The sequence below is a fragment of the Prorops nasuta genome, unplaced genomic scaffold, assembly GCF_024137725.1.
Source record: "Prorops nasuta isolate Cenicafe-Biocafe unplaced genomic scaffold, Cenicafe_Pnas_1.2 PNAS00023, whole genome shotgun sequence".
Taxonomy (NCBI): Eukaryota; Metazoa; Arthropoda; class Insecta; order Hymenoptera; family Bethylidae; genus Prorops; species Prorops nasuta.
Window position 1 is genome coordinate 3,549,389 of NW_027116820.1, and position 15,245 is coordinate 3,564,633.

General features: G+C 32.3%; 1 protein-coding gene across 1 annotated transcript; it reads left to right on the top strand.

Annotated features, from left to right (window-relative positions):
* The first annotated feature begins 1,916 nt into the window (after window positions 1–1,916).
* LOC136781609 (intracellular hyaluronan-binding protein 4-like) lies at window positions 1,917–2,946 on the top strand. Its single transcript, XM_066740505.1, has 4 exons — window positions 1,917–2,141; window positions 2,289–2,364; window positions 2,452–2,661; window positions 2,750–2,946. Exons 1-4 carry the CDS (start codon window positions 2,136–2,138, stop codon window positions 2,944–2,946), a joined length of 489 nt encoding a protein of 162 aa, XP_066596602.1. The 5' UTR covers window positions 1,917–2,135.
* Window positions 2,947–15,245: the final 12,299 nt, after the last annotated feature.

Consider the following 15,245-nt stretch of genomic DNA (forward strand, 5'->3'; position numbering starts at 1 on the left):
TTATAAAACTGAGAAATACATACAAGAGAATTCTGCACTAAACGTCAATCTTGATTTTTCTGCTATTCATTTTAAGAATCCAAATAATCTGTTCCATGGAATGAATGCCTAATTTTATTATCAAACGTTTGCTGGATAGTTACTAAATATAAATTCTGCTGCTTAAGAATTCAATTATATGCCTACAAGGAGATTTATATTAATGAAACCACAGTTCAAAAATGAAAATCATATTACCAGGCTGCAGACTATACACTTTTACTGCCAGTATAGTCGTGTATGTTTCAATTAAACCGTGAAAGAAAATATTTAAATAACCAGATTCGACTAATAAAAGTTTCACTCTAATTGAATTAAAAGTATATATAGAGTTGAAACTTTTTTTAAGAAGTTATTCTTTTCAAACTTCAAACGATAATTACAAGCTCTAAACTTCAATAACTGCTTTATGGCCGTATAGATTCATTTAACAGGAAACGGAAATGGAAAAATTAAGTTGAGACAACATAAATGTGGTATGGGATTATCTAGCCGACACTCAGCGCTCCACCGGTTTAATCCAGTAACTAAAAAAATACGCATTAATTGCATCGGCTACCAGTCCTTGGACAAAATTGTGAATATTTTAATTGCAGATTCCTTGAAAACTATTAACTAACAAACGTTTTTTCTTTCATTTTTGGAAACTACAAACGATTCTGAATTGAAATAACACTTTATTTAAAGGTATGTAACGAATGTCCGGCCAACTTCACGATGAAATTTATTTTTGCATTTTCTCGAAAAATGTTAACTAACAAATGATTTTATTGATGTAACAAACATCTACAAACGCCTAACAAACGATTTCTATAGGTTTTTTTCCATAATTCTTTATATGTCCGGCCAACTTCCCATAGGTCAAGACTATTGGGTAAAACTATATTTATAAAGTACGTAAAATATCTTTATCAATTAAATATAATTTATATTAATTTAATTTCCATACAAAAAAAAGATAATTAATAAATTCGATTGATTTAAAAAGTAAAAAAAAAGCTGACTTAAGCGAGACTTGAACACAATTCAAAATTTACGTGTACAGCGTAGCAAACTCTACGTTAGCCACCAGACCACTGACTACTCGTTAGACTCTTGTCGACTTTAATAAAATATGTCGAATATATACTAATGAGTCTATATATTGTTATAAATAATATTAATAAAATCTTCTAATAGAATAAAAATAATATCACATTTAACTTACTTCTAAATTCGAAAGCCTCCGCTTTAAAAATAATTATAAAATTATTTACTTTCTGACGAAGTCCACAATTTTTATCCACAGAGTGAGAGAGAGAAAGAGAATTATTATCAATCCTATTAGAAAAATAAACATCTTTAAATATTAAATTTACTTTTTCTAAAATCAATTAATTTACTTACTTTATAATAAACGCTGTGGGTATTCATATAAATAACTAATATACACATACACAATTTTATTATTTATATATATTAATAGTAAGACAATAGATGCTAAATTAGCTAGCTGTCAACCAATTTTGGTCAGTTTAAATTTCAAGGTACATTAAAGTAAACACATTGGGTCATCATAAGTTTATTCTTAAATTAGAGTAATTAGACAAAGTTATGATCTTAAGGCATATTCCACTTAAGGCCCAAAACGCTCTTAATGTAATAGTTCATGTAACACGTATTATATATTGTGAGCGTTATCGGCCTTAAGTGAAATAAGCTATTAAAATTATAAAAAAATTTAATTTGTATTCTACATATTTTAAACATGTAAGTATTAAAATAGAAGTCTAATCCATACGACCATATTAATATGCTCAGGAGATAACAGAAGGGCCAAATACCGACATTACCATAATTAATTTATTCCATATCTATGTCTACATGACCTACATTATGACAGAAAATTCTAATTTGATTGATGGATCTATTAATAAAGCATTCTGATTGGCTGAGATCTGGAAGTTCATGAAATGACAGGATAATGCTTAAGGACTAAACACCACCATATCAATAATTAATTACTTTGTATTACGTCTATATACGAATTATTGTTAGACATATTCGTAATTAGCCAATTTTCGAGCCTTTTCAAAGAAAACCGTCGCCGGATTAACATGGAAGTAAGTAAATTTTTTCTTAACTCTTTTGAAAGAGAATTAGTATAATATTAATTCTTTTTTAAGTTAAAAATAGAACGACAAACTGACTTTTAATATATCAAATTGAAAATAAATATTCATTAACAATTTATTTGTAATTTTTTACAGAATATTCAAGGAACCAGTGCCGCAAGCAGCCGAGGGGCGCCAAGGCCACCTGTCTCGGCAGGAGAGCCGAACCAAAGTATGATATATTATTATTTAAATTATTAGAAGTTTGTTTCTTATTAATAATATTAATAATTTGATAAAATTTTTCTGTTTAATTCAGATCCTGCACGGGGACCGTCTTCCTCGCGGGGAGGGGTACCTCAAACCCCTCCACCGCAATCCCAGGCCCGCGGCCACTTAGGGCTACAAAGGCCAGGAAATCATCCTCCCCCGGTTAATAATAATCCACCAGTTGATGAAATGGAGGTGCCGGGGGAGGATGAGCTTTTGGAGGATCCTGTGGAGGAGGCTCCTCCACAGCCATATAGAAGTAAGTTTTTTTTCTGTCCATTATTCATAACTAAAACCATTTCATTGCAGAGACTAAATTATAATATTTATTTTGTTTTTTTTTTCAGAAACCCGGCGGAACTACCGAGCCGGCAATGCCGTCCAGCGGAGGCGGGAAGCCTTTAGCTTCCAACGTATGGTGGTTGGGCTAGGCTTCCACGCCTCCAGGCTGCTGGACGGTTTACAAAGGAGCCGTGATAGAAGGGCTCGCGGACGAGGTGGTAGAGGTGGGAGAAGGGGAAGGGGGAGAGGCGGCCCCATGTAAATATTTTTATTAAATAAAATTTAAATTTACTTATATTTCATTAATTTATTTATATATCCTTTCCATTTTTCCTAGTTTTCCTTTGTGGTAGCTTAACTCAATTAAAATTAAAATTAACCTACACCTGTCAGGAAAAATACATGTTAGTAATATATTTTAAAAATTAATATAAAGAACACAAAACTATTTTAATTGAAATTAGTTATAATAAAGCATAATTCACCCTGCCATTATTAATCGTAATCTGTTGATGCTGAACTAAATAGTTTACGCCAGGTGATATATCAATACACAGATAAGTACGTAAAAATACCCAGACTTTGTATTTAAGCATTCATATGTATCAATAAATGACAAATTCAAATGATGAAAGAAGATCTAGTTAAACTACAACCTTCTAATCTCATTAAAATTAGTCACCAAATGTTTCTGTATGTTAAATACTTTATCTAAGTACCTTTACGTAAACATGCACCAGTCTATCTTCTATTGCCCTTGTAGAATCCTGTTTCTATCTGGAAAATCTTGCAAATGCGACAAAATAACAATATCAACAATGATATAATTAAAATTAGATATTGTAATCTATTTATTACTACAACCTTCTAACCTCATTAAAATTAGTCACCAAAGTTTCTGTATATTAAAAAGTTTTGTCTGCGTACCTTTCCATAAATATGCATCAGTATATCTTCCATTGCCCTAGCTGCAACTTGCTTCTTTCAGGAATAACCTACAATCAAGACAATATAATATTGATAATGATATATAACAGAAAAAATGGTTAAATTTAAGTTACATATACTGCACAATATAATTTACCTTTTAATTTATGATCTGCTGCTTGTTGTAGCTCCTCTCAATACTTTGCGTCACTTTATAGTGACAGCTTGTGTATGATTACATTTTATACGTAAGAATACCCAGATTGACTGTTAAAACATACATATACATCAAATCATAACGAGTTTAAATAATGAAAGAAGATTAATTTAATAACACAACCTTCTAACCTTATTTAAATTAGTCACAAAATGTCTGTATGTTAAAAAGCTTTGTTTGCGTACCTTTACATAAAGTGATGGTATCCTTTTGTCATCGATGATCACAATTTCCTGGTCCTCAGTTTACTTTATCAAGTAACACGGTTGATTGTTTACATTCGACAATTTACTTTGACCTGTAGAAAATATAAAGGTCCTCAGTTTACTTTATCAAGTAACACGGTTGATTGTTTACATTCGACAATTTACTTTGACCTGTAGAAAATATAAAGGAGCACAAAGTAACAATGCTTTATTAATACTTTTCTAACCAATAAATAATACTTATCTGATTAACTGAAGCACTGCATATAAAATGGAAAATAATGATTCGGGATAACCACAAAATTAACTGTTCTCACGTGTAACACACACTTACGGCACATATACATCAATGAATTCTACTCTATACTACATACACCACTTTGCATGCACCAGCTGTAGCACTACATGACTGCGCCTGCGCATTCATGACAGTCTAGCATTAGAAAAGTGAAAGAGAAGGATAGGAGATATTCTAGATAGGCTTTCAACGTGAAAGAGCGAGAGCGAAAAAATCTCTGAACAATTCTAGCGTCGGGAGAAAAAGCGTCGGGAAAAACTCCGACCAAGCCGAAGTGGCTGCTACGCAAATGCATATTTGGATATCTCTGCATTGCATGAACCGATTTGAATATTTGTAGTCTCGTTAGAAAGCTTAGGGTCGAATTATATAACGAAAGTTCCATTAGATTTTTAATTAAATTAACCAATACCCATCTTAAAAAAATTTAGCTATAGTTTGATCCAATCTTCGCGTAAAAGTAGGTAGTGCCACGCGTCTTTTTTTTTAAATTACTTGCCGCGTAACACTACCGTGTTACTTGATTTATAATAAATAGTAGAAGCAATTAAACTAAAATAACCATTAAAAATAAACTATCTATGCTTTTATTAATTATAGTAATACGTTTCTAATCTTTGGTGCTTATGTATAGCGCTATGCAAAAGACTTGTCATGATTGGTTAAATTAACTGAATCGACCAATCACGATACAGCGTTACTTTAGCGCTAAGGATTAGAAATGTAAACCAATGGTTGCGTTTCAAATTTTAAGCGCTAAGGTAGCGCTATATCATGATTGGTCAGTTGAATCAATTTGACCAATCATGACACGTATTTTACGTAGCGCTACCATAGCGCTAAAGTTTTGAAACGCAGCCAATGTAAGTGATTTAATGCTATAGTAAAATAATATAGTTCTATAGGTCTGTTCTCGTTGGCCTACACTTTTAACACTTTCTACGCTTTCCGTATTTCTGTCTTTGTCCATTGTATAAGTTGACACCCTAAAAAGTGCACAAAGTGTAAAAAGTGTAGGCAACGAGAACAGACCTTATGTTCTGCCTTTAGGGTAAGTCCGACCAAAACCTGTAAGGTAAAATTTTACCATGTAGGATTGCCAATTTGCTGTGAATTAGCCAATCAGCATACGTATTTTCGATAAATTGGCAATCTTAGGTGGTAAAATTTTACCTTACAGGTTTTGGTCGGACTCACTCTAAGGGCCGTTGTAATTTGGAAAAATTCAAGGGTGGAAACCTCAGAATTTGAAAACAAAAAAGCATTTTTTATGTTCGGGAGCTTGAAATGAAGACACTCTGAAGTAAAACTAGATAAATCATATAAAAATTTATCATTTTCGCATGGAATTACCGTCTACCTAGAATGATTGCTGCTTTTTTGCCTTTAAATTCAGGGCTGGATACCTCAGAATTTGAAAACAAAAAAGCATTTTTCATGTTCGGGAGCTTGAAATGAAGACACCCTGAAGTAAAACTAGATAAATTATATAAAAATTTATCATTTTCGCATGGAATTACCGTCTACCTAGAATGATTACTGCTTTTTTGCCTTCAAATTCTAAGGTTTCCATCCCTGAATTTTTCCAAATTACAACGGCCCTAAGAGAAAAACTCTAGGATTGTATTATTTGACTGTAGCACCTAATCACTTAATATACATTATCATAATTAATAAAAGCGCAGATAGTTAAGTTTTAATGATTATTTTGGTTTAATTGCTGCTATTATTCATTATAAATATTATTTTATTTAATTAATCTCGGTCATTGTTTCATATTTAAATCAAACGGAAAGCAGTAATTATACTAGTTAAAATAGCTATAGTAAAATAATACGAAATCTCCTATGAGTGTGCAATCTATCAAAATTTGAATTCTGAAAAGAAATGCACTAGAGAGTACAATCTATAGGTTTGTTTTTAAAAGATGTCTGACCGAAGCAGCGAGGAAGATGTAAGTTGCTGATTTTATATAATTTTTATTGCTTATTGAATTAAAAATATAAATCAATTAATGTAACTCATGTTTTTTATATTTCAGAGACTGCTCGGAATGATGGATATTGAGGGTATGTATCTCATTAATAAAAATTAAATAGATAAATGCATACACGTGGTAATTTAGATAAGTTAAAATATTGTATAGTAGCTTTTGTTGAAGCAAAAGCTAGAAGAATTAATATGATATTTAACCTATTAAGTTATATTTTTTAATACTATTATAGGTGTATTAACAATCACGTTAATTATTTTCAGAAGCATTGCCTGGGCCATCAGGGAGAGTGGTTGGGCAGGAATTGCCCATTCCGCCGACCAGGCGTTACACGCCTCCAGTTAATGGTAAGTTAACAAAATAAATTAAAAAAAAAAAAAAAATAATAATTCTAAATTATATTGTTTCAGTAGCACTGCCAGATCAAGCAGCAGCAGCAGCAGCAGCACCGCCGGCACCACCGGCACCACCCCAAGCACCGCCACAAGGCCAGCCAGGGCCTAACCCTCCTCCTCCTCGTCCAGAACAGGCCGAAGGAGGAAATAGGTCAAGCTTACGTTGCACTTTCGCGAGTAACCAAATTAGAAGGATTGCATATTATTAACTACGATCCTTCTTCTGTGAAAGCGAGTGATTTGGCTAAATTAGAATATAATAGACTTAGACAAAAATTTAGACCTGAGTTAGAGAAAATAAATATTTTTAACAGTAAAGCTCGAAAATTAGCCGATACTATCTGGATGATACCAAAGAACATAATGGAGTGTCAAATTAGTAATAATGAAAATCCTAGTAATGTGGGATGGAATGTAAAAGGAATTACAGATGAAAATAAGATTGCATCATATGCAAATGCGACGATGCAATGCATGTTCTATTGCTCCTCAATTAGAAACTCTACATTTTTATTAGATAAAAGTGATTTGATGAACCGTTTTATCATTGCTTATCAGTCTAATACAAATATTATAACACTTGATGAAATTAGACAATATTTAGGAAATACTTACTTTGAGAATATTCAACAAGATGCAAGCAAATTTCTTGTAGATGTTTGCAAAAAATTCCATTATATTCAGCCACTTATAGAAAATAACTTTACTACTACTTCAAGATGTGTTACGTGCAATGACACAAAAATGTGTCATTTTGCAAGCTGTTTAATTTCAATTAATATACCTCAAATATCCAAAAAATCATTTAATCTTTCTGAATTAATAGATCAAAATTATTCGATATGGATTAAAAGAGAGAAGCGTTGTAAATATTGTAACGGCAAATATCAACTAGAAAAAGTTGATATAACAGCGAGTAGTAACGTGCTTATCATTCAATTCGTAATATTTAAAATAGTTGGACATGAATTAATGAAACTTAAACAATGTGGTATTAAAGGAATTCCAACAACAAAATTACGAATTATGAATAACACTTATAAAGTTATTGGTGGTATCTTCCATGATGGTGATACTATTACGGAAGGACATTATACTGCTATATTACGTAGTACAGGTTCTACTTGGATAACTGTTGATAACAATAAAATAATAAATAGTAAATGGCCCCGTAATGCAAATAATTTGTATATATTGTTTTTGGAAAAAGTATGAATTTACAAATAAATCAAGAGGCACAGTAGTGTCTCAACGACAAGTACATTTAAAAGTAAATAAAGACTTGTCTATACCGCCGCCGAAACACTATGTTTCTTATATAGTTAGATTAGTCGTCCCAATTATATCAAACCGATTTATCACCGTAAATATCGATTGTCATGATTTAAGTAAAGCTTTTCTTAAATTGGTTTTGAACAAGTTTTCATTTGAGACCATGAATATCAAAATTGGTTCATGCAATTCACAGATATCACGTTGTGTTATCTATATCTTTTCAAAAATTAATTTTTAATAGATTGTGCACTCACAATATATTTCGTGTTATTAGACTATAGCAATTTGAATTATAGTAAAATTACTGCTTTCCATTTAATTTAAGTATTAAATGTGATGATTGAGTTTAATTAAGTAAAATGATATTTATAACGAATAATAGAACAAATTTTTAGTTAAAATAACCATTTACACTTAACTATCTACGCTTTTATTAATTATGAAAAAAACATTATGAGATCCCACAAAAAACAGACTTCGCCTGTAAAAAAAAGACGGCAAGTACATAAATCGTCCATCGTAAACAATATAGTGAAATAAAATATTCCAATTAAAAAAATTAATGAAATCCAAATGCTAGGCAAGTATTTATTTTTACTGTGGGAAAAATTAAAATTTCGAAAAAGAAATAGTAACATAAACAAGTTACTTGCCGGGGGCCCGTAATTTTCATACGTAAGTCACTTTCTTACAATAAAAGCGTTGCTTCTCCTAATTCCAAAATGTAGCTACTTAATGTCATTGCACACAAAGGGCCCCCGGCAAGTAACTTGTTTATGTTACTATTTCTTTTTCGAAATTTTAATTTTTCCCACAGTAAAAATAAATACTTGCCTAGCATTTGGATTTCATTAATTTTTTTAATTGGAATATTTTATTTCACTATATTGTTTACGATGGACGATTTATGTACTTGCCGTCTTTTTTTTACAGGCGAAGTCTGTTTTTTGTGGGATTTCCATATTCTATGCCATGTACATTTCTATACACATAGTTAGCACTTTTTTGATCTTTAATACTTAAATCATGAAATGTGTTATTCACTTTAAACGAGGCGTAATATGTGTAATCAGTTTTTACATCTTTTATGGCTACTTCTTTATATACTATTTTCTTGTTCACCATAAATCCATCAAAATCTATTATATGGGTGATACTGTTTAAATTGAACATTTTCTAACTTGAGCGAAAAAATAAAGTAGTATTCAATATTCTAAAGCTAGAACTGAACTGAAGACTACCCTACACGCTCCTCAAGATCTTTTAAATGCTGTAAGGGATGTGAAAAATTTGGTCTGTGGTGGGAGGTGACTAACCAGACACTTTTAGAAACACCATTGGTCCAAAGGGAGAATAGTTAAGGATAGTGGGAGAATTGAAATACTTGGTTTGAAGAGAAGAGGAAAACTTTAGAGAAACAAAAAAAGAATATATTTAAAATAACGGCAAAGTGTAATAAATTAAGTATTAAAAACGCTAACATGATGATCCCAACGTTCGTCGATTTTCAAGGATTCCATTTAATGGATAAGACATTTATAGTTAAAGAATTTGCAGTTTTACAAGAACTAAAAGTGCATCATATTTTATTTTCACCCCCCTTTCCACATACTTGGTTAAGTGAAGAGGAAGAAAAGAAATCAGAGTAAGCATATTTTATAAAAAACAACGAATTATTATTTTCAATGAATAAGGAATTTCTTTTTCAGTTCAATCTTTTTCAATCATCATGGCTTAAATTGGATGGATGGTTTTTCACCATATTATAATTATAAAGATATTATAAAAAAATATGTATATGAGGATACGGTTTTTGTAAAAGGGGTGGAAAAGTTAAATTGGTTAAAGAGTATTTGTGATTTAGAAATTAGTAATGTAGATGAATATGAGTGGGGAAATTATAATTTAGAAGATGGTTTATATAATTCACAACTTCCTATTTGCATGAATCATGAAGGTATATGCGCACTGAGAAATGTATATTATATGAAATATATGTATGAATCAAAAATCTAGAATATATGTATATTTTAAACTTGAATGCATTCTTTTTACTTCAACGCGAAACCTGATCCGTAAAGTATTTATGTTACTGAAGTGTCTCGGAGACTGATTATTTGAAGGGTTCTCCATCTAAGATTTTTCATTAGTTTCACGCTGATCATTTAAACGGAAAGAACTACGATGTCGCTTCTAAATAGAGTTTTAAATAGCCAGGATGAATATCGTGAGTGGGTACGTGATTGTCGCGATTACATTAAAAAATTGAGAGTTGCTAGCCGCAGTGCACGTATAGGGGCAAGGCAGAAAATATTTACGGAAATTGCTCAGATACAGTGCCGATTAATCAGAGCAGCAAGAGAAAAAAGTTATTCTTCAAATCACGCTCTTAAGAATCCCGATTTAAGAACTCAGCATGATTATCGCGAGTGGGTTTGCAAGTGTCGTGATTATATTCGAGATTTGAGAGAATCCAACCGGAATGCAACTCCAGATGCTATACAGAAAAATCTTGCAGAAATAAAATGTATTCGAAAGTTACTTCTCCATGCGGCGACAAATAAAAATTCAATTGGAGCGGGCATTAATGCGGAAAAGCTTATTTGGAAAGATCTTGATTCATCATTTAAAAGTCGACTGTGTAGTGGTATGATAGTAAACACTAATTATATCGAACCACATGAATTTCTATTGGCAGCATCAGAAATGCTGCAATCCTACATGAACAAAGTATTCAGTAAAGTAAGCGCTGTTAAGATAAATATGGTATTCAACGGACAATTTATTTGCAAGGAAATTAGTGATATCAAACATATTTCCACAAAAAATGTGATTTTATTCAAGACTGATACTTTTAATGATTGGTATAAAACAAACGTCATAGATAAAATTTTAACAAAATTAGGTGAATTTCAAGAGCGTGATAGTGGGTGGGCTTTGGAAAAAAATTAAATTTAATTGTGAATATTAATCACTATAATCCACTACATGCAGGCTGTGGAATCGACCTTCCAAAATATATTAAGAACAAACATGCAGTGATAAACATACAGAGTGATGATAATACATGTTTTGCATGGGCTGTAACGGCTGCACTCTATCCGACTATTTTAACTAAAAACCGACAACGACAATCTTCATACCCCCATTTTAAATCTGTTTTCAACGTCAGAAGTATAACATTTCCAACCACATTAAGGCAGATACCTAAATTTGAAGAAGATAATGATGTGTCGATTAATGTTTTCACCATGGTGGATGAGCAGGAAGGGCAGGAGAATAAAATTATTGCACCTCTTCAACTCACAAAATATGAGAAATCGAGACATGCGAATCTTCTTCTTCTCGAACATCAAGGTGCAGCATACTTTTTATGTATCACGAATCTTTCTCGCTTGCTAAAGAAACAACTGACTCGAAAAAAACAATCTCATCTTATTTGTAATCGGTATGTTATACTGTTTATATTTTAATATAATTTTATTTAGTGTTTATATACTAATATGATTTTTCTCTTAGATGTTTACACTATTTCTTCAATGAGGATAAACTTCAATCTCATAAACGTGATTGCAGTCAGCTCAATATAAACGTCCGTATACTGCTACCTGAAGAGGACCGTTGGGTGTCCTTTAAAAATGACAAGAACAATGAGAGGACCCCATTCGTCGTATATGCAGACATTGAATGTTTATTAGAGAAAGTGAATGAAACGAGCGGTAATAGTAGTATTTATCAAAAACATTTACCCTTTAGTGTAGGATATTATTTTAAAAGCGTTCGTGATTCATCGCTCTCAACCTATAAATCATACCGTGGACTCGAGTGTATAGAATGGTTTGTGCGAGAACTCGATAAAATTGCTAGCATAGCGAGCGAAAAACTAAAGACTGTAGTGCCTATGAGAACGCTAAGTATTAGCGAAAATTTTCGTCATAACAATGATCCCGACTGTCATATATGTAAAAAGCCATTTCTTCCAAATCAAATACGTGTTCACGATCATGATCATTTAACAGGTAAATATAGAGGACCCTCTCACAACAATTGTAATTTAAACTATAAAGATTCGCACGTTATTCCAGTAATTTTTCATAATTTATCTCATTACGATGCACATTTCATCTTCAATGCGATCGCTAACATGTATGAGGGTTCAGTATACCTGCTACCTGTACATAAGGAAAAGTATATTTCATTTACAAAATACATACGGAAATATAATATTCAGCTCAGATTTATTGATTCATTTAAATTTCTTGCATCAAGTTTAGACAAATTGAGCTCATACTTGGAGAGATCTCAATTGAAAAACTTAGAGTCAGAATTTTCGAATTTAAATACGGAACAATTTAATCTACTAACAAGAAAAGGTATTTTTCCTTATGATTACGTAGATAATCTGAATCGTCTGGAAGAAAATGCTTTACCGCCTCGCAAGTTATTCTATAACAAATTAACTGACAGTGATATTAGTGAAGAGGCATATAATCATGCTAAGGAGGTATGGATCAATTTTCAAATACAAACACTTGGGGAGTACAGCGATCTCTATTTAAAAACTGACGTATTATTACTGACAGACGTTTTTGAAAATTTTCGCGATAGCTGCATGGAAAATTATAATTTGGATCCTGCACATTATTTTACACTCCCAGGCTTCACTTGGGATGCAATGCTTAAATATACTAGAATAAAATTGGAACTTTTCACTGATGTTGAAATGTTGCTTTTCGTAGAACGCGGAATACGTGGTGGTTTGAGTCAGTGCTCTCACCGCTATGAAAAAGCAAACAATCGGTATATGAATGATTATGACTCAACAAAACCAAGCAAATATTTAATGTACTATGATGTAAATAATCTATACGGATGGGCAATGTGTCAAGCTCTACCTACTCATGGATTTCGCTGGATTGAAGATACTAACAACTTTGATATCTCTAGCATACCTATAGATTCATCTGAGGGTTTTATTTTAGAGGTAGACTTGGAGTATCTAAGCGTACTTCATGATAATCACTCTGACTTGCCATTTTGTCCGGTACGTGAGGCTCCGCCCGGAGCACGATAGAAGAAGCTACTTGCAACTGTCGAAAATAAGGAGCGTTATGTTATACATTATCGGGCTTTACAACAATGTAATCGTCATGGAATGGTACTGAAACGTATCCATCGCGGATTAAGATTCCAGCAATCTGCATGGCTAAACAAATATATAGACTTAAACACACGTTTGCGAGCTGCATCTAAAAATGAGTTTGAGAAAAATCTTTCCAAACTAATGAACAATGCAGTGTTCGGTAAGACGATGGAAAGTGTAAGAAATAGAGTTGATGTGAGGCTAGTTAGTAGGTGGGAAGGAAGATATGGAGCAGAAGCATTGATATCCCAACCAAATTTTCACAGTAGCGCCATATTCAACGAAAATTTGGTTGCGATAGAATTAAAAAAATTAACGGCGAAATTTGATAAACCTATATATGTAGGTATGAGTACTCTAGATATTTCAAAAACATGTTTATACGAATTCCATTATGAATATATGCTTCCAACGTTTGGTAGTAAATGTAGAGCATTGTATACCGATACAGATAGTTTGATATACAGTATCGAATGCGATGACATTTACACGATCATGAGAGAAAATCTTTCAAGATTCGATACTAGTGATTATTCGCCTAATAACCAGTATAATTTACCTCTAGTAAATAAAAAAGTGCCTGGTTTGATGAAAGATGAGAATAACGGGAGAATTATGACTGAGTTTATTGGGCTGAGATCGAAAATGTATACATTTAAAATACAAGATAAAATTTTTAAAAAAGCTAAGGGCGTTAAGAGTTGCGTTATCGCTAGAAAAATAACGTTTGAAGATTATAGAGACTGCTTACAAAATTTTACTGTTCATATCCATAATCAAAATTTAATTCGTTCAAAATTGCATAATGTTTATTCAATTGTACAGCAAAAAATTTCTCTCAGTCCACATGATGATAAACGCTATATTGTACAAGGTACTGTATCAACTCTACCATGGGGTCATTATAGGATAAATGAAATAGAATTAAGTGAAGTAGATTTAAATGAAGATTAAAGAATTGCTTCTTTATTAATAAATTGTATGTTATAAAATATTGTTTTTATTTATCCATGAATTATGTGTATTATTGAATCCTAACCACTTTACAAAGACTTTGTCCCCCTTCTTACGTAATACCTTCTCAACTAGATATACATTAGGATTAGCAGTTTTTAAAAGTTCATGTTCGTAGAATCCACCATATATATCTGTACCACTAGAATCCCTTAGTAAATATGTAACAGGATTTGTTTTCTGCACTTTTATAATTTCAAATATTTCAGTTGTCCAATTTGGTGTGTAGCCTTTTGCAAATACATTCTTATATTTACTGATTCGTACAAAATAACCGACTTTGAACTTGGCACGACCAACGATCTTTATATTACTGAATACTGTTGCTAAGAGCTTATTAGCATGTTCAGGTTTCACATCGGCTGGACGTATTCCTATAGTACGAAGTTTTCTTGAATTGTATTTGTCAACCAGTTGTTGTAGCATAGCTCTCCACTTGTAATTTCCATTCAACGTAAATCCTTTCCACATTTCTGTCTTCAACGTTCGATTCCAACGCTCGACTATGGTTGCTTTCAATACACTGTATGTTGAGTAATGATTTATTCCATGCTTTTTCATAAGCGATTGGAAATCACTATTATAAAATTCCTTGCCATCGTCGGTCTGTAGATTTTTCGGACATCTCCCACTCTTCAGGATTTTCAGCAATGCAGCTGTCACTTCCTTGCCTGACTTGGTTTTCAGGGTTATTGTCCAGCCATATTTCGACAATGCATCAATAACTGTGAGAATGTAGTGGTAGCCTGCGTCTGCATAGTTTCTCATGTCTACCAGGTCTGCTTGCCAGAGGTCATCGAAGCCTCGTATTATTACCCGTCTACGTAAAAAGTTCCGTCTGGCAGGCACATGCAACTCTTCTACCAATTGCTTCTTCTCCTCACTACTCATAATTATTCCACTACGTGTTATGTTTACACCAGGTCATCAAGCACTGGCGGTAGTATAAGTTTCTTCAAGGCATAATTTATATCTTCTTCTCTATTCTTCTCATTTGCAAAATCTTTTTTTGCCAGCTGATTAGAGAAATATTCTACAACAATTTTCAATCCAACAATCATATCATTTCGTAAATCCTTGTCTTTTCGATCCA

Bases quoted from the DNA above. Each gene is read 5' to 3' on its own strand.
- LOC136781609 (XM_066740505.1), top strand. The intron at 2,365-2,451 runs GTATGATATATT...TGTTTAATTCAG, and splicing joins GGCAGGAGAGCCGAACCAAA to ATCCTGCACGGGGACCGTCT. The intron at 2,662-2,749 runs GTAAGTTTTTTT...TTTTTTTTTCAG, and splicing joins TCCTCCACAGCCATATAGAA to AAACCCGGCGGAACTACCGA.